Source organism: Anopheles cruzii, chromosome 2 (assembly GCF_943734635.1).
Source record: "Anopheles cruzii chromosome 2, idAnoCruzAS_RS32_06, whole genome shotgun sequence".
In the NCBI taxonomy this organism is placed as follows: domain Eukaryota; kingdom Metazoa; phylum Arthropoda; class Insecta; order Diptera; family Culicidae; genus Anopheles; species Anopheles cruzii.
Genome location: NC_069144.1, coordinates 30414262 through 30431336, shown reverse-complemented (window position 1 = coordinate 30431336; position 17075 = coordinate 30414262). Strand labels below are relative to the sequence as shown.

General features: G+C 39.5%; 2 protein-coding genes across 3 annotated transcripts; both read right to left on the bottom strand.

Moving 5' to 3' along the window:
• Positions 1-868: 868 nt before the first annotated feature.
• Positions 869-2524, bottom strand: LOC128267392 (protein crumbs-like). Of its 2 annotated transcripts, none has more exons than XM_053004216.1 (5): positions 2324-2524; positions 1736-1884; positions 1534-1663; positions 1341-1472; positions 869-1151 (listed from the first exon to the last, which is right to left on the bottom strand). In XM_053004216.1, the coding sequence occupies exons 1-4, from the start codon at positions 2376-2378 to the stop codon at positions 1408-1410; spliced, it is 399 nt and encodes a 132-aa protein (XP_052860176.1). In that variant the 5' UTR covers positions 2379-2524; the 3' UTR covers positions 869-1151; positions 1341-1407. The 2 variants fall into 2 exon arrangements, with proteins under 2 accessions (XP_052860176.1, XP_052860177.1); XM_053004217.1 differs by having other exon boundaries at positions 1736-1881.
• A 1196-nt stretch (positions 2525-3720) lies between these two features.
• Positions 3721-12686, bottom strand: LOC128269235 (cold shock domain-containing protein E1). Its single transcript, XM_053006637.1, has 11 exons — positions 11701-12686; positions 11029-11396; positions 10510-10910; positions 10222-10429; positions 9710-10156; positions 9309-9632; positions 8958-9221; positions 8462-8884; positions 8217-8393; positions 7936-8131; positions 3721-7853 (listed from the first exon to the last, which is right to left on the bottom strand). The coding sequence occupies exons 1-11, from the start codon at positions 11735-11737 to the stop codon at positions 7837-7839; spliced, it is 2862 nt and encodes a 953-aa protein (XP_052862597.1). The 5' UTR covers positions 11738-12686; the 3' UTR covers positions 3721-7836.
• Positions 12687-17075: the final 4389 nt, after the last annotated feature.

Sequence of the window (17075 nt, the reverse complement as noted above, 5' to 3'; positions counted from 1 at the left end):
GTAGGGAACATCCAGTTCAGCTGAAACCGTACTTGTGCTTTTTCCCGACTCCATTTTTTCAATTATCAACATCTTTTGTCGTAGAGACAAACTACGACGATGTAATTTGGTTTTATTTGGTACAACCGTTAGTGTTTCCATACTAAAATAACTAAAATCACTTATTATTTCTACAACACCGTTTTCCAAGCAACGCCGAATCTTTTCTTTTTTTGCAATTGGTAGGTTTTTGACATCTAGTTTGACATTGGTTTTGTTTCGAACAACACACTGTTTTTTTTTCATTATCGAAAGAGAAGACTTGTTCTTATTTTTCAAATTCGAATTCGAATTAGAAATTCGAAACTCGAAATTCGAATAATTTCTTTATGTTTTGGAAATTAATCTTCAAACTTTAAATTGGTCGTTGAGTAGTTTATTGAGATGCTGGACCCACCGCGAGGCATTTGGCATATCCGCCCTGTGTTGTTATTTTTATTTCCTCTATGTACACTCAAGACATACATTCAATATGACGCTATCAAGTACGGAAAAGTTACTTGCAATACGCACTATCTGAGCCACATTGTTGAAGAGGTGAAGAATTACGAACTCCTCCCTTACAATTCAACATATCCGTTTGAAGAGATCTTGGATGTGTTGAAAACGAATGTTGATGAAAACTCAGACCATTTGCAACCAGACTGTAACGACCCTGTTCATACGGGAGCCTATGCTCCGCCATTCACCTCTGGTTGACTCCTCGAGAGCTATACCTAAGTCGATCGTATGACCAGGAACGTGCAATATAGGCATTTGCGAGATCCAAGTAGACAGATTTATATTCTTGCAGTTGGGTATATTCAAAATAGTCACGTAACCAATGAAATCACTTGTCACTTTATTTACATTTTATTTATATTGGTTAGGAATTAAAAAATATTACTTTAAGATTCACAGAACAATGCAAATTGGTTGTAGTAAATAATGCTTATATAAAAATGTGCTACACTCTACCGAGTATATCCTGGTCGCGTGCCATTGTCAGCCTGTTTCAAATGCGAATAACTTCCATCTTTTTATTAGCCTCATTTATGTTTATCTGAAGAATGGCTTAGCGGCTTAACAACTGGTACTGGTCCTACAAAGTATGTGCGTCGACATCGGCGTAACTGTTGGCAAGTAGAGAAAAAGTGAATGCTCGTCAAACTGCGACAGCCCATCGTCGTGGCATGGGTCGAGTAAAGAAATCAATATTTTGCAATGCTGTTGGTTCTCTGAAGCGGCTCTATTTGCCTCTAAACAAACGTTTGGGAGCCAAAACTAAACCTCTTGAAGCAATAGTTCGTCTTCTTACTTACATTTACCTCTCCATCCGGTCCAAATTGCGGTGCTACCATACTGAAACTTCCACCAGACGGAAGCATGTTATATGACAACACATTCGTAGGGGAACTTGTTTCCGGGAGCTAACTGGTCAGGTTTCGGACATACTGAAATTTGTTAATCGTTGAAAAAGAAGGATTGCAAAACGCGAAACGAACGTTTACTTACACCTATGACATCTGTTTCCCCAATAGCCAGTTCCATCGCAACGACACTTGTACTGTGGCATGGCCGTAACCTGTGTGCACGATCCACCGTTCATACACGGTTTCCGGCTGCAAATATCGTTCGTGCGACCCTATGGAAAAAGAAATAATGCAAATCAGCTAACGACGCAGCGCAGCTTGCCTTCGTTATGCTAGTAACGAACCTTCAGTGCATCCTGGCACTCCTTCCGTGTTGCGTAGCGGAACTCTGATATGCATCCGAACGCACAAGTGCACTGACCGTTGTCTATCCGGCACCCATGCTGGGTTTGGTCCAGATCGCAGGCCTGCGTTGGAGTGATAACTTCCACTGCTGTGAAAAGGGAACGACGAGCGCATTCGTCGTAGAAAGCGGAAACTTACAGTGGCTGCCTGCTGATAAGGGTGATAATGCTTCGTTACTTGGTCCCTGTTCACTAACGGTTCTAGCAAGCGTGTTAACAGTAGGGTTACGAGTAAAGGGTGTGTTTCAAACAACGCTATATCGCTGGCCGGATATGAATTGCGCGTAGTGTGCACTTCGCCCAAACTGTTACTCTTACTTTGCAAACATCGAATTACTACTCTCTCTCTAAAACCAAAATAACTAGATGATACTATTTGATAAGTTAGCAAAAAACTAAAGCGAATGGTTGCTGTGGGATGTTAGTAGGTCTGGCACCCAGTTTACAAACTGTAGAACGCAAACATATTTTGCTGTTTTATCACGAATGTTTCGGTTTGATTAGAGAACAGTAATAAGTGCACATTACCTAGTGCAATCACGCACAAAATAACACAAAGCAGTGGTGGGTGAGATTTCAACATCGCTTGTTGGACACACGCGTCGGGAGTTACTGTTGCCACTGACTGAGACACAAGCAAAAAAGGAGCTACTTCGAACGCTTGAGAACACAAACAGTCCGCTTCAGCGAGTATTCGTCGTCAGCGTCCTTTTACCATCCCTTAGATCGATCGAAACGAGACTGACGAAATCATACCAGAATGGAGAAGTGTTGGCCGTTACATCTGCTCCGTGGCTCTGTGAAAGTACTGTGTCGTCTGTGCATCCCTTACCAGCGCCATTGACCGTTGTACACATGAAAGTAAGAAACCTACAGCGTTCGAGATAAGCACGAACAACTGGTCTGATAAGGATTTGTTGTGGATGCTTTAGTCTGGTCTTGCGCTTCGCCTAACCCGAACGATTGGTTGTAGATTTAAGACGGAAAAGGCAACCGCACTGTGTGACAAGTGAATCGAAACATGAATGGAGTCTTTTCTTGACCTCACAAGTCAGCAATACATGCTTGCTGCTTCCGGCACACTGATTTCCTGCAACACGCTCGGGGCGTCCGGTGCAACGTCGGTGAATGCGATATTGCTTTTACTACGTGACTTGAGAAATGATTTGCCTCTACCATAGATAACGCTGTTAGTTACCGTTGAAAGATCTGTCTTAAAGATAGCTATCTTGCAAGCTTTTTAAATGAGAACGTAGTCAGATATGATTTCAGAATTTGCATAATTAGGAAATAATAAACAACATAAGAGTTGCGTTTGGAACAGCTTTTAACTTTTTGACCGAAAGAAATTGCTTACGAAAAAGTTCCTCACAGAGAAAGTACAATTTTTCTCTCCAATAGTGTTATCAAATTACCCATAAAATGCGTCGTTTCAAGAATATCTTCATTGAATGAAGATGGCAGTATATTCGAGGTGGCTGTTTAAATTTTAGTACATTCACTTGCTCAGGATACAGATAGAGTTCAGAATTGAAAAAGTTGTTTCCGTGAAGAACATAATACTAAGTATGATTGATTTGAGACATAATTTGCAATGGCAATGACGAAAGCATTCTTCCCTTCCTAAACGGCAGCAGCAGTTAGTTTGATAACATTTTGAATTCTTGATGAAGAAGCGTACCGATGTTTCTGTGAACGTAGAGTTGCCTTTTCACAGGCACATCTGTTTACGACAAATTTTATTCCACAAGCATGAAATGATATAAAGAGCATAAAATAATTAAATAGCCAATGGCAGCGAAACAATCAACTGTGCGAGCACGTTCCAGTGTGACCTCACTGTTTAACATTTTGTATTAGACTTTCTTTCATCATAAAAACTCATCACTAAGACTATAATCATTCGTTTAGTTTTATGTGTTGTTTCTTGTTTTGTTTGTTCGTTTTATTGGTTACATCAGAATTTGCGGCTGTTATACCTCGTTTGTGTTACAAGTTTTGTTTGTCTTACCATTTTTTTGTATTTTTTATAATTTTTCAGTTTTTTTTCTATTTTTTATGTAATATATATTTTATTACTTATTAACCATGATTCTCTCATGGTTTTCGTTTAACTTTAACTTATATTTTCCTATACTGGTTCCCATGTTGTCCTGGTTCGACCTTATCATTTTTCAGCACACCAACCACCAACCTGTTGTTACGCTCGAAGGTGGTTTAGAATAGTTAATGGTTGTTTGAATCCGTCGTAGATGTTGCGAATGCAAAAGCCTTCAAATTATAACATGCTACACCGCGATTGGCCAGATTGGAGTCAACGCCAGCAGACGACATCCGAGCATCTGTTTTGTCTTCTAACAACCCATCGTATAAGTCTACGATATACAAATCCGACCGGACAAAACCCCCAAGTTAAGGGAAAGAGTTTCAAAAACTCGATTTTATCTTGCCCGTTATTCGCAAGGTTACTTTCGTATGGTTCATTGTCACGAAGTGAAATGAAATATCTACTGCACGTTAGCTGAAAAAGTCTGTATTGACTAACTCAGTTGTGTCGAAGTGAAGACTGCAGAGAACGCTCCATCAAATCTACTTGATTCGAGTCGCGTCTGTTGGATATCATACTTCTTTGTTCGAGCGATCGCCATAGAGATGCAAACAAGATATCAGCTGGAATGGCGCGTGGTTTGAGCCAGTATTATGTCAAATTTGGCTAGGCATCGAAAAGCAATTTTAAATCAGATGAAGCAAATGTTCTTTGTGAAACAAACTCTGTAACAGAAAATGAAGTGGCTTTCAGCCACTTTTGCACGAATGCTTTTAGTGGAGCATCCAAAATCAATTTTTCGAATTTCGATTTGTGATCGTCGATATGTTATTGAAACAAACTTCACACATACATAAGTGAACTTTATATTGGGATTGGCTACAATGGCTATTGTATCTTTAGCATCCCAAATGCAGCAGCACGGCAAAACAGATCTGAATGAAGTAATCGTAACACAAATATTTACATCTCTATGGGGATTACTACGTTGCCGTGGTATAAGTTTAATTAATTTTTATCCATAGCTCAATATAAAAAATGGTTTTGTTGTTTATATCTTTTTTGCGTGTGGTAAATAGGTATGTAAAACCAAAGTAAGTAGTTTAATAATTTACGTACCCTCGTTTGTCGTCCGATTTATGAAACATTGTTGACATTTCTAATGGTGGTTACATCAAGACTGTTTTCATGAAGTTTTGTTTTTACAGAAACATAATAAAATTTCCAAATTAAATGTTAACGTTCGTAAAATGTTTTAGAATGCTTCTTTGTAAAACTACATGAGCATTTTCTCCAATATTAAACCACCATTTTTACGCACTGAACTAGCCAAAATTAATTTTCTAGTTTGAAATATACAAAACTTTATATGCGTGCGTAGCTAGATTTACACATTAACGCACTGTAACTGATCGTGTCTATGATCATCATTTTTTGATCCCGGTTTAATTTTTTTATTTTAAGCTTAATGCGCATTCATTAATTATTATTTATTGCATAATGTTTTTTTTATTTCGTGTGCATGTGAATATTTCACGTTTAAAGTATAATTTTAGATGTACTTCGTTTTTTTTTTAATTTCCCTCTATCTGCTTGTGTCTGCGTTTGCCTTATTCTTTCTTATATCTTCTACCTAGCCACTGTATCATGCGCATGACCTGTCTTTGCCCACATTTGTTATGTGTGCTGCTTTAACTTGACAGCTAAAATGTGTAGCATTTAGTTAGTTGGATTTTGTATTTTTATATAAGTAATGCTCTAATTAGCTGCTTAACATATGCTTTTTTAAAAGCAAAATGAAAAAAGATACTTTCCTTTGCAAAAGCCTATAATGTATTTTGCTCTTTATTAATAAAACTTATCAGTTTCTTCCTATTGATCGGTTTAAGCTATGATTTTCAAAAATGTTTCATAATATCTACTTTGCTGTACTGAAACTGTTGCTCTTTTGTTTTTGCTTCAACCATGCTTTTGTGGTGGCATTCCTATTTTCGCGTTTCTGAATTTGCATAGATCTGTTATTAATTTGTTTCGTAGACTAGATCAAGTTCATTAGAGGAAATATGCGTTGGGATACTAGTTTCTTTCGATAGCCTTAAGGTGTTATTTTGGTCAACATAAAATTGTGGGGCTTGCCTACTTTGTTACTCTATTTTACTCCAGTTTGCCGTATCTTTGCAGATTGCCGAGTAAAAATAAAAAGAAATGATAATCATTCTCAATTATTAGATTTGTCTTTTCCCACACCAGATTCCTTGTTGCTTACAATCATGTTAATGACTGTAGAAATATTTTTCCGACGTCTGAGGTATGTTCTAAATCTATTAAAATGTGCTAAAAATGAATATTAAAGCATTTCCGCAGTTCTGCCGCAATAAGAATGACTGGAACAGCGAACGAGCAACGACGCATTGTTTTTTTACATCCCTCAGGACGGACAGAGCCGCAGGCATATTCGCATATGTAAGAACATTTTTTCAACAATAAAATGAACAAAACATCGTAAGCCACTAAAATGAAAGTGCATCGCATGACGAAGGCTTGCCCAGAAAAGTAAAATTAGATGCAAAAGAAAAACTATTGTCCACATGACACAACAAATCGGAAAATTTAGAACTGATGAATGAAATTCGCATTTAAACATTCTTTTTATACGGTCGTTCGTGTGTTCTGGTAAAACTCGTGCAATATAACACGTATTTTCGTTCCCTTTTTTTTAAATTTCCTAGTTACATAAATAACTGACTAGTAACATTCATACGCTCATTTGTTCGTATAATGGCCACAACCGAGTCAATTACACAATGGGCCTTTAGCACGGCCCAAAAAGTTCAAGTTCAAAAATTAGAATGTTTCCTCCAAATTATGTTGTTTACCTTCGTTTAAAATATAAAACAGTTTCCATAAATTTTCCTAGTTTGAAAATTGCATAAAAATACGACGTATTTGTCTGCTGTGTGGAGAAGCAGCTGTGTTGCACCAGGACATCCACGATATAAAGCAACAAAATTAGTTGAGAAAACAAATCGTGGAAATCTGAAGTTTTACAGAAGTAGCACTAATAAGCGCTTTTATAGCATGGTAGCATAACATTGGTATTTTACTTTATTCCATTAATATTATGACAAATGTAAACTAAATAGTGCTTAACAAATTTTCGGCAATTGAGGAAAAAAATTCGCCACATCATGCTTTAATTTTGCATTTTCCTATGATTCACGATGTACGAAACGATATAAAACCATGTCGAACAAATGATGATATTTGAGTTCATGTTTTGTTCCCATCCAATTCCCAATTATGAATGGGTTCGTGAACATTCATTCGAACAGTGAGTTCGAACAGTTTCATGAAGCACTACTTAGTGGATGATGTCACTGTAAAAAAATATGAATCATTTTTTAAACTGACTGAATTGCTCACGGCTCTGCGTACGCCCATTTGAAATAAATTTGAAAACAAAAACGTTCAATCTGAATGAAATAATAATACAAATTTCTTCCTCAAACTTTTACATTTTTCTAGTACCAGAAATCGTGATTTGAAAATATGACATACTTGCATAAACAAAACTTGGTTGAAAGGCTGTTACTGAAAAGTTCTATTCATCAATTTAGAAAAACATTTCAATCTATAAAGTAATCTCTATTTTTTTATCTTGTTACTTGTTGATGGATATATATATATCGCTTATTTGGTTTTGTTTGTTGTTCATGTACTGCATCGTACAGTATAAAGTATAGAAAATAGTTAACTAAAGGCCTGCATAATATTTTTTTTTTTTGATTTGCACCGACACAATAGAAACAATATAACCTCTCCGTCGATTCGTGTGTCATTTCTTTGTTGTTTATACTTGAACTGAGTTATTTCTGAATGCTCAAATTTCAGATGTCTAATTTAGTGTGAATTCAACTTAATCGCACGAAAATAAAAATAATGCGTGTTCAGTTGATGCAATTTTATTATAATTGATGAACATGATTGAAGTTTCTTATTCGACGCTTTTTGCTGCAGTGAATACAAAAAAAAATCACAAAATCATTACAAATCTGTGTTCAAATAAATAAACACGAAAGAATTCGCTACTTACTCAGTACACGCGGAACTCTGATTGATGTATGGAAGCCTTTTGTACCGTCTGGTCCTTTAGGTGCACGAATGACAGTCAAGCGAGGCCTGCTCTCGTCAACAGAGTTTAATTTGATGCGAGAGATCATTCGTTCTGGTCGGGGTCCGTTTGCATCGATCAGTTTGATAACGTTACAGGCTGACGTTTTTCCATTACGCTGAAAGTAAGTGATAAAGGCAAGAGAGTTAGTGACAAAGTAACAGAAAAATGATAACACAATACTAGTAACAACGATCACCTACTTGGTTAGTAACAATAGAGAATTCCACAAAATCACCCGGATACAGATTGGCGTTGGCCTGAACTTCTGACATGTGGAAAAACAACTTCTTGCCCTCATCCACCTCGAAATCGAGAAAACCGAACTGTCCCTTAATGGAATCTACTTTGGCCTGTTTCTTCGTGCGAACCGGAGCAATCTGAGAAATAAATAATAACACTGATAAGTAGGATTGAACATTTTTTGCAACGCCAAACGACAACTTACTTCCATTGCACGGCTCAATTCATCGATTTTAAACGTAACGACGTCGTCCTTCTGAAGTAAATCACGTTTGTTTTTCAAGCTCGTTATGCCAAATTCATGAGTTGAAAGTGAATCGCCTTGTTCGCTTTTTACTTGCACTAAACCACAGTATTCCTCCTGGTCTGGGTTTATGCATCTCAACGGGCGAACCACCGAACCATTAAAATTCTCTGGCAAAACCTTCGATTGAACTATGGTTCCCTTCGGTAGAACTTTAACATTTTCCGCAGGAATACAGTTGCCTGTGTTCATGGCATTGCGCGTAGAGCGCGTATATTCTACCTCTTGACCTAACTCCAGTGTGTTACTGTTACCCACGAAGTTACTGAAATGGAAAAACACTTCCTGGTCGTGTTCTACGGTTTCAATAAATCCGAAGTTCTCCTAAAAAGCAAATTATTTCAAAAGGTTAACAGTCTCGAAGCAATTCATTCATAACGTTCGCAACAAAATCTACCTTCAAGACTGCAATGAATCCTTGGTGAATGTTTCCAGGTTTAATATTACCGTTTGTATAGTTAGACTTCAGAATGGAGTTTCCATTAGCTCTGGTACCATTCGTAAGTCCTTCCGTTGGTGATTGAGATGTTTGGTGCATCGTTATAGAAAGCTGTTGTCCCTCAGCAACTAAAGAAACTTGTTGTGACGGTTGTTGAATTTGTTGTGTATTAGATGTAATCTCCTGGATGTTTGTAGCGATGAGTTCTTTATTTCTTTTAACCTGTCAATGAGATTTTTCTTTTATTTTTTGGATCACTATGCACTAAACGAAAGGAAATCATTGGGCTCAGAACGAATCATAGTTTACCTGACAAATATTGAATCTTACTTTATCACCCACACGCGGTGGCTTATCACAATCTTTCAAGAAATACATTATAGTCTTTTTGGTTTGACCATCGCCATAGGTTATAACACCACCTTCGGTGCGTTCTTGCGATTTGATGGGGCTTTTAGGTGCCTCCCGTGACACGATGCCGTCGACATTGCTTTCGATCAGCGTCTCAAACTTCACCGTACTGGCGGGCAAATGTTTGATACGAATTGCACTCTGTCGATTGTTGGCAAAGCTTGATCCTGGATCCTGGATGACCGTAAACTCAACCTCATCATCAACACAAATTTCGCGGCTCTGCAATGAAATATGGTGGTCACCATAATTGATTTCCATATTGAGTGATTAAGCATATGCTGTAGTTGGTTACGTACCGTATCCAATACTTCGGTGAAGTGGAAAAACAATCTTACGGTTCGCTCAACACAGCGCAAAAAACCAAATCCTTCCTTCAGGGACGCCACTACACCTTGCTCTCGTTTTTCGCCGCTCACTTGGAATGTTTCGTCCAGCAATGAAATCGATGTAGCACGTTGCAACTGATCACGCCGATCAGTGGCTAGCAAAAATTGCACCCAGTCGCCGTGACGCAAGGTGTAGTCTCCTTTTTGATCTTTATCACCAAAGGACACCTCGACCTCCGAGTGATCGGCTGCACGGTAGCGTATGCGGCCCGGCAGAGGATCGTTGTTTTGCTGTCGTGCCGGATTGTTTCGGTCCAGCGGCTTCAAGACTTGGCCCTTGTAGATGGTTGAATCAACGTCCTCGAAAATGACAGATCCCGGTGCTAAGCGAGCGATATTGCAAGCAACTTCCTTTCCCTGAAATACAATCAAACAAACAAAATCAACAAGGGCTTGAGCGTTTCCCCTTAGTGCATACTCACGTTTCTAGTTTGAATAATAAATTCAACGTCGTCACCGGGACGAAGCTCAATGGTATTGTCCGTTTCGGAGAAATGAAAAAAGATTTCCTTTACAACATCCGCCCGCTCGATGAAACCGAAAGTATCTTTCATCGAGCAAACAACGCCACGGTACTTAACCGGATGGGCTGGATTTTCAAGCCGTATGTGGCAAGCTCCTAAATTTCCCCTGTAGAATAACGTTTTGTCACTTAATTATCCACGTTGAATCTGCACACGTGGGCAGCAAGCCGTAAACGCAGTACGAACCTTTGATTAGTAGCTATCTGAAAGCTAACCTTGTCTCCGGCACGTAGTGTAACATTGCCTTCGACGTCGTCTTTGGTATAGGGTAGGAAGAAACATTCGCCGCGATTTTCATAACTGATTCTCCCGGTCGTGGTGTCGCTCGAAGTAGACGTGCTGTTGCCGGACGATTCGCTTTTAAGTTCCGTTGTAACAGTCCCAGTGACGCGCTCTTCCGAGAGGACTACTTCGGGGGCAATTTTCGTGACCTGGCTAGCGATCGGTTTCCCGGTGCGTCTGTCGTACGTCATCTCGAATTCTACTGGATCGCCAATTTTTAGATGCTCAATATTACCTCCGAATTGCGAAAAGTGAAAAAACAGTCTAGCCTGTCGCTCACAGCACTGTATAAACCCGTACGAATGCTAAAAAAAAGGGAGTGAAATGTTATGACGTGTTTTTACAAAATATCCCAGCAGCCTATTGTTGATGGTTTTACTATTTTATTTTCGTATGCATACTTGATGCTTAAAGACAACTTACGAGAAGTTTTTCAATGATACCAGTTTCACGGGTTCCCTGACTGGTGTCGGCTCCGTTGCTTGGTTGGTTGTTCGAAAAAGGATTGCTTGATGTTCCTCCCATGCTGTTCGGGACACTCATAATCGCATTGGCGTTAAACACACCGATCGACCCGGACGTTCCTGCATTACCTAACACGCTCACATCTCCGCCACCGAAAACACTTTGCGCCGGAGGTTGGTTCGACTCCAAGCTGAACGTACCAATCGGTGGGAACACATTAGAAGGGTTTACCGGAGCCCTCGGGCCAGAAGGTTGGTTCGCAGGTTGACCGCTGAAGAACACATCACTACGCGGAGCACCGTATGCAACGTAATCCATGAACGATGCTGCCGGGATAAATGTACCATTAAATTGGTGTATTTTCAACTCACCGTAGAATATAGAATCGAGATTTAAATCAGATAAAGAGTAAGTTTGCAAAGATAATAATTGGAAAAGTGAGCTAACTCCGCATATTTAATAGGAATGAAACAGTAAAGGATGATGATGTTATAGTACACCAACAGGTATGGAAAAAACAGTACATAACTTTGTTGGACGGTGAACTTAAATAATAAAATTAATTGGAAATGGTCATTTATTGGAAAATATTCCAGAAGCTCGTCCGTTACTGCTAGGATCATTTCTTACCGTCAGTGGATCGGAAGGGCTTCGTTTGGCTTCCCATAACGCTCGTACAGTGTTGAGACGCTTGTTCTATCGAAAAGTGTTGACTGATTACTTTAAACGGCCAAACTTAGATAGTCACCTGTCGTAAACAAGTTCTATCCCAACTGTGTCGTAGTGTTTAACAATTGCTTCAAACGTTTTCTATGGTCCACGAAACGCGAAACGCCAACTTTTCGTGCTCGTTTTACGCCGGACAGCCGGAAGCAATACTATTGTTGATCGATTTGTGACACTCGCGATTTGATATGGTCCGGGGAATGGAACGGGTTTGCTTTCTTCTTTACAGTTCACCAATCGAGGTTTTCGGATACTAGATCAATGCACATATTAGTTCATTGGTAATGGCTCGTGTCCAGGAACGCAATGAACAGAGCAGTAACCTTTGGTTTCTTGGATAATAAAGTGTTGTTCCTGCACCGAGCGCGGTTTAGCGGCGATTAGATGAAACGGTTATGCAGGACTTTTTCTAGTGTTACACCATTCGCTTAATTGTTTTATCTCAATATCCTAGGGGAGCACTGGGGCTCTAATCTGTTCACTTTCGTTTTTTTATAGTTTTGTAGGTTTTGTTTCGTTATCGCGTAGTTTGGTTTCCGTTATATTCACAAATCAGCCTTATGAGATATCCGTGTTTCCGGTTGTAGCGCAACTTATGTTTATCGATTGTTTACTTTCTCACCTCTTGGTTCCACTAATTTACTTGTCAGTTTCAACAAATGCGAATATATCACTAAATTGTTTGCGTGGGGATAGTGTCGATAAATCATTTGTAGAATGCACGGAATATTAAACAAACTGCGGTCCGTTGTTTTGTAAACCTGACGTACAACACTCGAGCCGTTGCCGGAAGTTGAGTAATACACACACGATGCTGCCGCTTTGTAGGCAAACCCTCTTTTTAACACTCCTCCTTTCGATTGAAACTCTCTGTACACTCGGTTTTTGTTACAGGTTGTAGTTGACGGCAACTCTTACGGTTCTCCTTTGCAAACTTTGCAGCCTTGAAGTCCAGCAAGTGATCGTCTCCAGCGTCCAGATCTTCAACCCAACATAGAATTTGGGAATATGGAGTTGTCCGTCGCGTACAATCGAATTGATAACCAATAGTTATCCAACGTAATCTCGAAAAGTGGTCAATAAAATCTAACGCTGCTTCGGCTTTTTTCGTCGGCTTCGTTTCACAGAAGATAGATCACAAAAAGATGTCGCCTTTTGTTATCATTACTTTCGTGCAATGTGTGTTCATTGGGTTTTTAGGTTCAAGATGGGTTGTAGTTTACTCAAAGTGTTTCTGTTTTATTTTGTTTTAACCATTCAATGATAAGGATTGCCAAACCACGTCATAGAAGAGTAACTGGAGCTGTTTCAATATTGCGAAGCATTCAATTCACGATCACTGACCACCACTTTAACTTTTAGTGTGCTGTGTTGGTTTCAAACGGCTGGAACATGGAATTACTTGGGACACACACTTCAATTATCAGTGTTCTGGTTTTTATGGTTGCACGTTTTGATCACCAGGGCTAACAGTGTCACACAATTTCGCTGCGATTTTTGCGTGACTTTAATATTTGCACGTTGATTTTCGTAACACTATGGCGACTGACGTACCTCTTAATACCACAGTATTTCCGTTTGCTGTCGGTTTATGTCCTTGGCCAGTTTTGGCCGACGCACTCAAAATGGTGACGGCGTACGTTTGTTTTCAGTTTTTAAGCAACCCCTGTTGTATTCGGTTTACTTTAGTAAACAAATGCTTATATTTTTATAATTTTTAATTGTTATCACAGAACGGTTTTATTTGTATTTTTTTCTCTAACTGTTTTCCGTATGTCTCGCTGCTCATCACCGGAGTGCTTTAGGCAAGGCAGGCAGTCTTCTACTTTCTACATGCTCAATCTACCATTCAGAACGCACACTTTAGTTTCACGCGCGTGATGATCACTTTTACCATCTGTGCACTATCAGTTCACTCTCATTTGTTTCATATATTTTTTTACACTTCACTATCCGTATGTATAATTATTGTTGACCCAGACAAACTACCGCATCTGTTCCCGGACTGGGTCTGTAGATCCAACTAGATCAGAACGACAGGACTAAGAATGTGGCAGAACTTGGTTCCGTCACTAGAACTTCCTTACATAGCACAATACAAATCAGTCTTGAGTGAAAATGTTGTTATTATTCACTTACCACTTTTGAACTAAAGCCGGCGTATGCATTAAACGAAAGATTTGTATTTCCAAACTGGTTCCGTATGCTATTGTGCGTTTTTCACCAAGACACGTTTTGTGAGCCTTTTTGTAAACTTGTATCTTATTGTAAAATAATCCACGCACGTCGAAAATATTGCTGTTTTCCGCCTTAATCACTGACTGACATGGTTCGAACTAAATCTGCCATTTCATCGTACCAGCCAAACAACCCAATTGTCTTTAACGGGGAGACTGTTTCTATTCACGGCTGAGGTTGAGTTTTGATCATGTTGAGCTTTTTGTAGTTGGCGAGAAATCAATCTGGATTCGAGGGTTAATCAATGAATTTGATTTGTACTTCGAATTTGTATTATCCGTTGGTTTTTGTGACTCAGCTACGATTGGATACGAAGTACTGTTTTTTACGCTTCACCAAAAAAATCGTGGTACACAATGCACTACCATGTTGCGAAGTTTACCGGCGAAAACACTCTAGCATACACGGGAGTGAGTAAACATACCCAAATCGACGCCTGCTTGTGGTTGGCGAAAAACGATTCTGGTTTTCGTTCTTAAAACAGTGCTGCGGCGTATGAAATTTGCAAACGAAAATACCGGTCGTTGGTGTGCGGTTCTTCTGTAAACAGCTTAAACGTGACGTTTGGTTGATCAGACCGAAACACCGAATTTGGGATAACTACTACAGTGTTAGAAGGTATGTTTCGGGTGACATCTGGATTCGATTGCGAGTTATGGGCTGTCCGTCGCTTTTGTAGTGCGCCCAAAAGTGGACCCTTTTGGTTTGAGGAAAAAGTATCGATTTCGTTGGTGTTACTGCTGTTGCTGTTGTAGTTCAGAATAGGCTTATTGTGTCTGCCGGTTGGTCACCTTCCTGACGCCTAGAGGATGCTGCAATATCCTCAAACGGGTTGAAATCTGCTTGAAGCGTATGTTCACATTCCAGCATAAGATGACGGTATTTGGCTAAAACGTTTTCTTGTTCCTGTTTACACTATTTTTCTTGTTGCTTTATGTTCGTGCGACAATTGCTGCTGGGCCAATTCCGTCTGGCGATCTTTAGCAGGTGTCACGCAAATAACTATTCCAACCGTCAGACTAGTCAACGATCGCCACGCTGCCAGAGGCGCATCCAAAGTGTTGTCCTTCGTTCAACCTCTCCTTGCTTCGTTGGTGCTATGCCTGGCGTAAGGAACCGAAATGTCGTAAATGCGTGCTAAGTTGTTCTTTGTGTATTTGTGTTGTTCGTTTGTTGTTTTGGTGCTCGTCGCTAGGATGATGTCGAAACTATTCGATTGCGATCGTACATCGATCACAGCTGCTTCTTATTTACTTGCCGTTCTGTGCGTGTTGCCTGGACAAGCTCTCGCTCAATATGGTGCTACTCAACTTTGCGTCTTTTGATTTCAGCGTCGGTTTCAACTTTTCTGCTTTTGAACGTTTGGGAGACGATTGATTTGATTTCTTTTATAACTTGTTTCGACGAAAAAAAGGAGATCACAATTTTTTACGGTTCATAAGGCCGTGGGCTTGTTAAACCCGCGAGATGGATTTTCCTCATTTGCATCTAATGTCGCCGTCACTGGCTTTCGTGTTTTTCTCCTCAGTAGTAACAGTGACTACAATTGCTCCTCCATCGTTGCGCTGACCAACGCTGATTCGTTGTGGGGTAGGTAGAAGATTGACCACCTCTGCTGCACCGTAAATCGCTCGTTTTGCTTGCCTTGGTAAATACGCTTTTTATTTGGTAGAAAATCTTGGGAGTATTTTCCGAGTTGCAGATGTGTACAGAAACAATTATTGATGAGATGTGTTTGATTCTTTTTAGCTTTTTGTTGGTTTTGTAAATGATGGTAGATGTAGATTCTTTATACGGCTTTTAGACTAAATTAGCGGTTTAGTTACACAAGCTGTGAAAAAAGGAAAACACAAAAAACACAACGTTAAGGCCATCCATTCTGAGCACTGGAATTTTCGCTCAGCCCTCAATGTTTCACTGAATATTCTAGAGATATAGTAGTATGAAAAGGAAACGGGACGGAAAAAATACTCTTCTGAAAAGCTTTGTCAAACAGCCGATTTCTCCATATTTAGCTTTTTCCCCAATCGTCTTCCCGTAAAACGAATGCCCTATCCCTTTTACACTGCACAGTCTTTAGCTCCCTATCATTCTCGCACATTGCCCGTCGCCACTGCGTACTTTTGGTCCATCACGGTTACAGGCCCAGAGGAAAGGGTTAACTCATCCAACATTTCGGAGCTGATGGCGACGGCAAACTTGGGTGCACGTTTCAATCGACCAGATTCTCGTGGACCCGCGTAAAAGCCACTATCTAACTATTGTATCCGAACAAGCAAACTCCTAGCAACGTTTGGCACGTTTTTTGTTCAATTGAGATTGTGCATAACTAAAAGTATTTCTAAAATGAAAAATCTTACCACGACCAAGCACACACACTAACGACACAGTCAGCCATGTCTCATTTTTCCGTTGACGTTGACAGCACGGCTGTCACATAGCAGGTTATAGCAGATTCATAGTCATTTATAGCAGATTTTTATAGTGAACTTTGTGTCAATTTAAATTCATCGCCACATTTAGTTCTAATTTTTGCACGAGAAAGTTTTCTGGTAATCCACGTGTTATTCACTTTCCCAGTGCTTTTGGAAAATAGATATAACATTTGTGGCATGCGAGAACGTTGATTATCCACTGCTCATGCACGTTGATAACTGAAATTGTACCTAAGGTTTACGTACGATATTGATGAGGTCGGTTTCGATCTTGAAACCGTTTTTATTTGGCAAGATTTATTACATAGTGACGCACTAATCTGATACAAATCTCTTCCCAACAAGATTTGAACCGTGATAAATAAATACCTTCTCTATTCGGTTATTACAATACTACTTTTCCAGGCGCCTCCAGTGAAATACCGGTTATGGAATGGTACAATCAATTGCACTTACTTATATTATTTTGTTGGCAGGAACAAGGAACAATGGAATATAAGAGCGTGGTTTTCTTATCGTTGAAGCATTCACTAAGCAACACGTTGTTTATGTTTTTGTCGTAGTTTTATTATTTTAGAATTTTACTCGTTACTGCAAAGAATCACA

Bases quoted from the DNA above. Each gene is read 5' to 3' on its own strand.
- LOC128269235 (XM_053006637.1), bottom strand. From the start codon at position 11,737: ATGGGAAGCCAAACGAAGCCCTTCCGATCCACTGACG. The intron at 10,157-10,221 runs GTGAGTATGCAC...ATTGTATTTCAG, and splicing joins TTATTATTCAAACTAGAAAC to GGAAAGGAAGTTGCTTGCAA. The intron at 8,394-8,461 runs GTAAGTTGTCGT...TTTATTTCTCAG, and splicing joins AATTGAGCCGTGCAATGGAA to ATTGCTCCGGTTCGCACGAA.
- LOC128267392 (XM_053004216.1), bottom strand. From the start codon at position 2,378: ATGTTGAAATCTCACCCACCACTGCTTTGTGTTATTTTGTGCGTGATT. The intron at 1,885-2,323 runs GTAATGTGCACT...CCCTTTTCACAG, and splicing joins TTTGTGCGTGATTGCACTAG to CAGTGGAAGTTATCACTCCA. The intron at 1,664-1,735 runs GTTCGTTACTAG...CTTTTTCCATAG, and splicing joins AGTGCCAGGATGCACTGAAG to GGTCGCACGAACGATATTTG.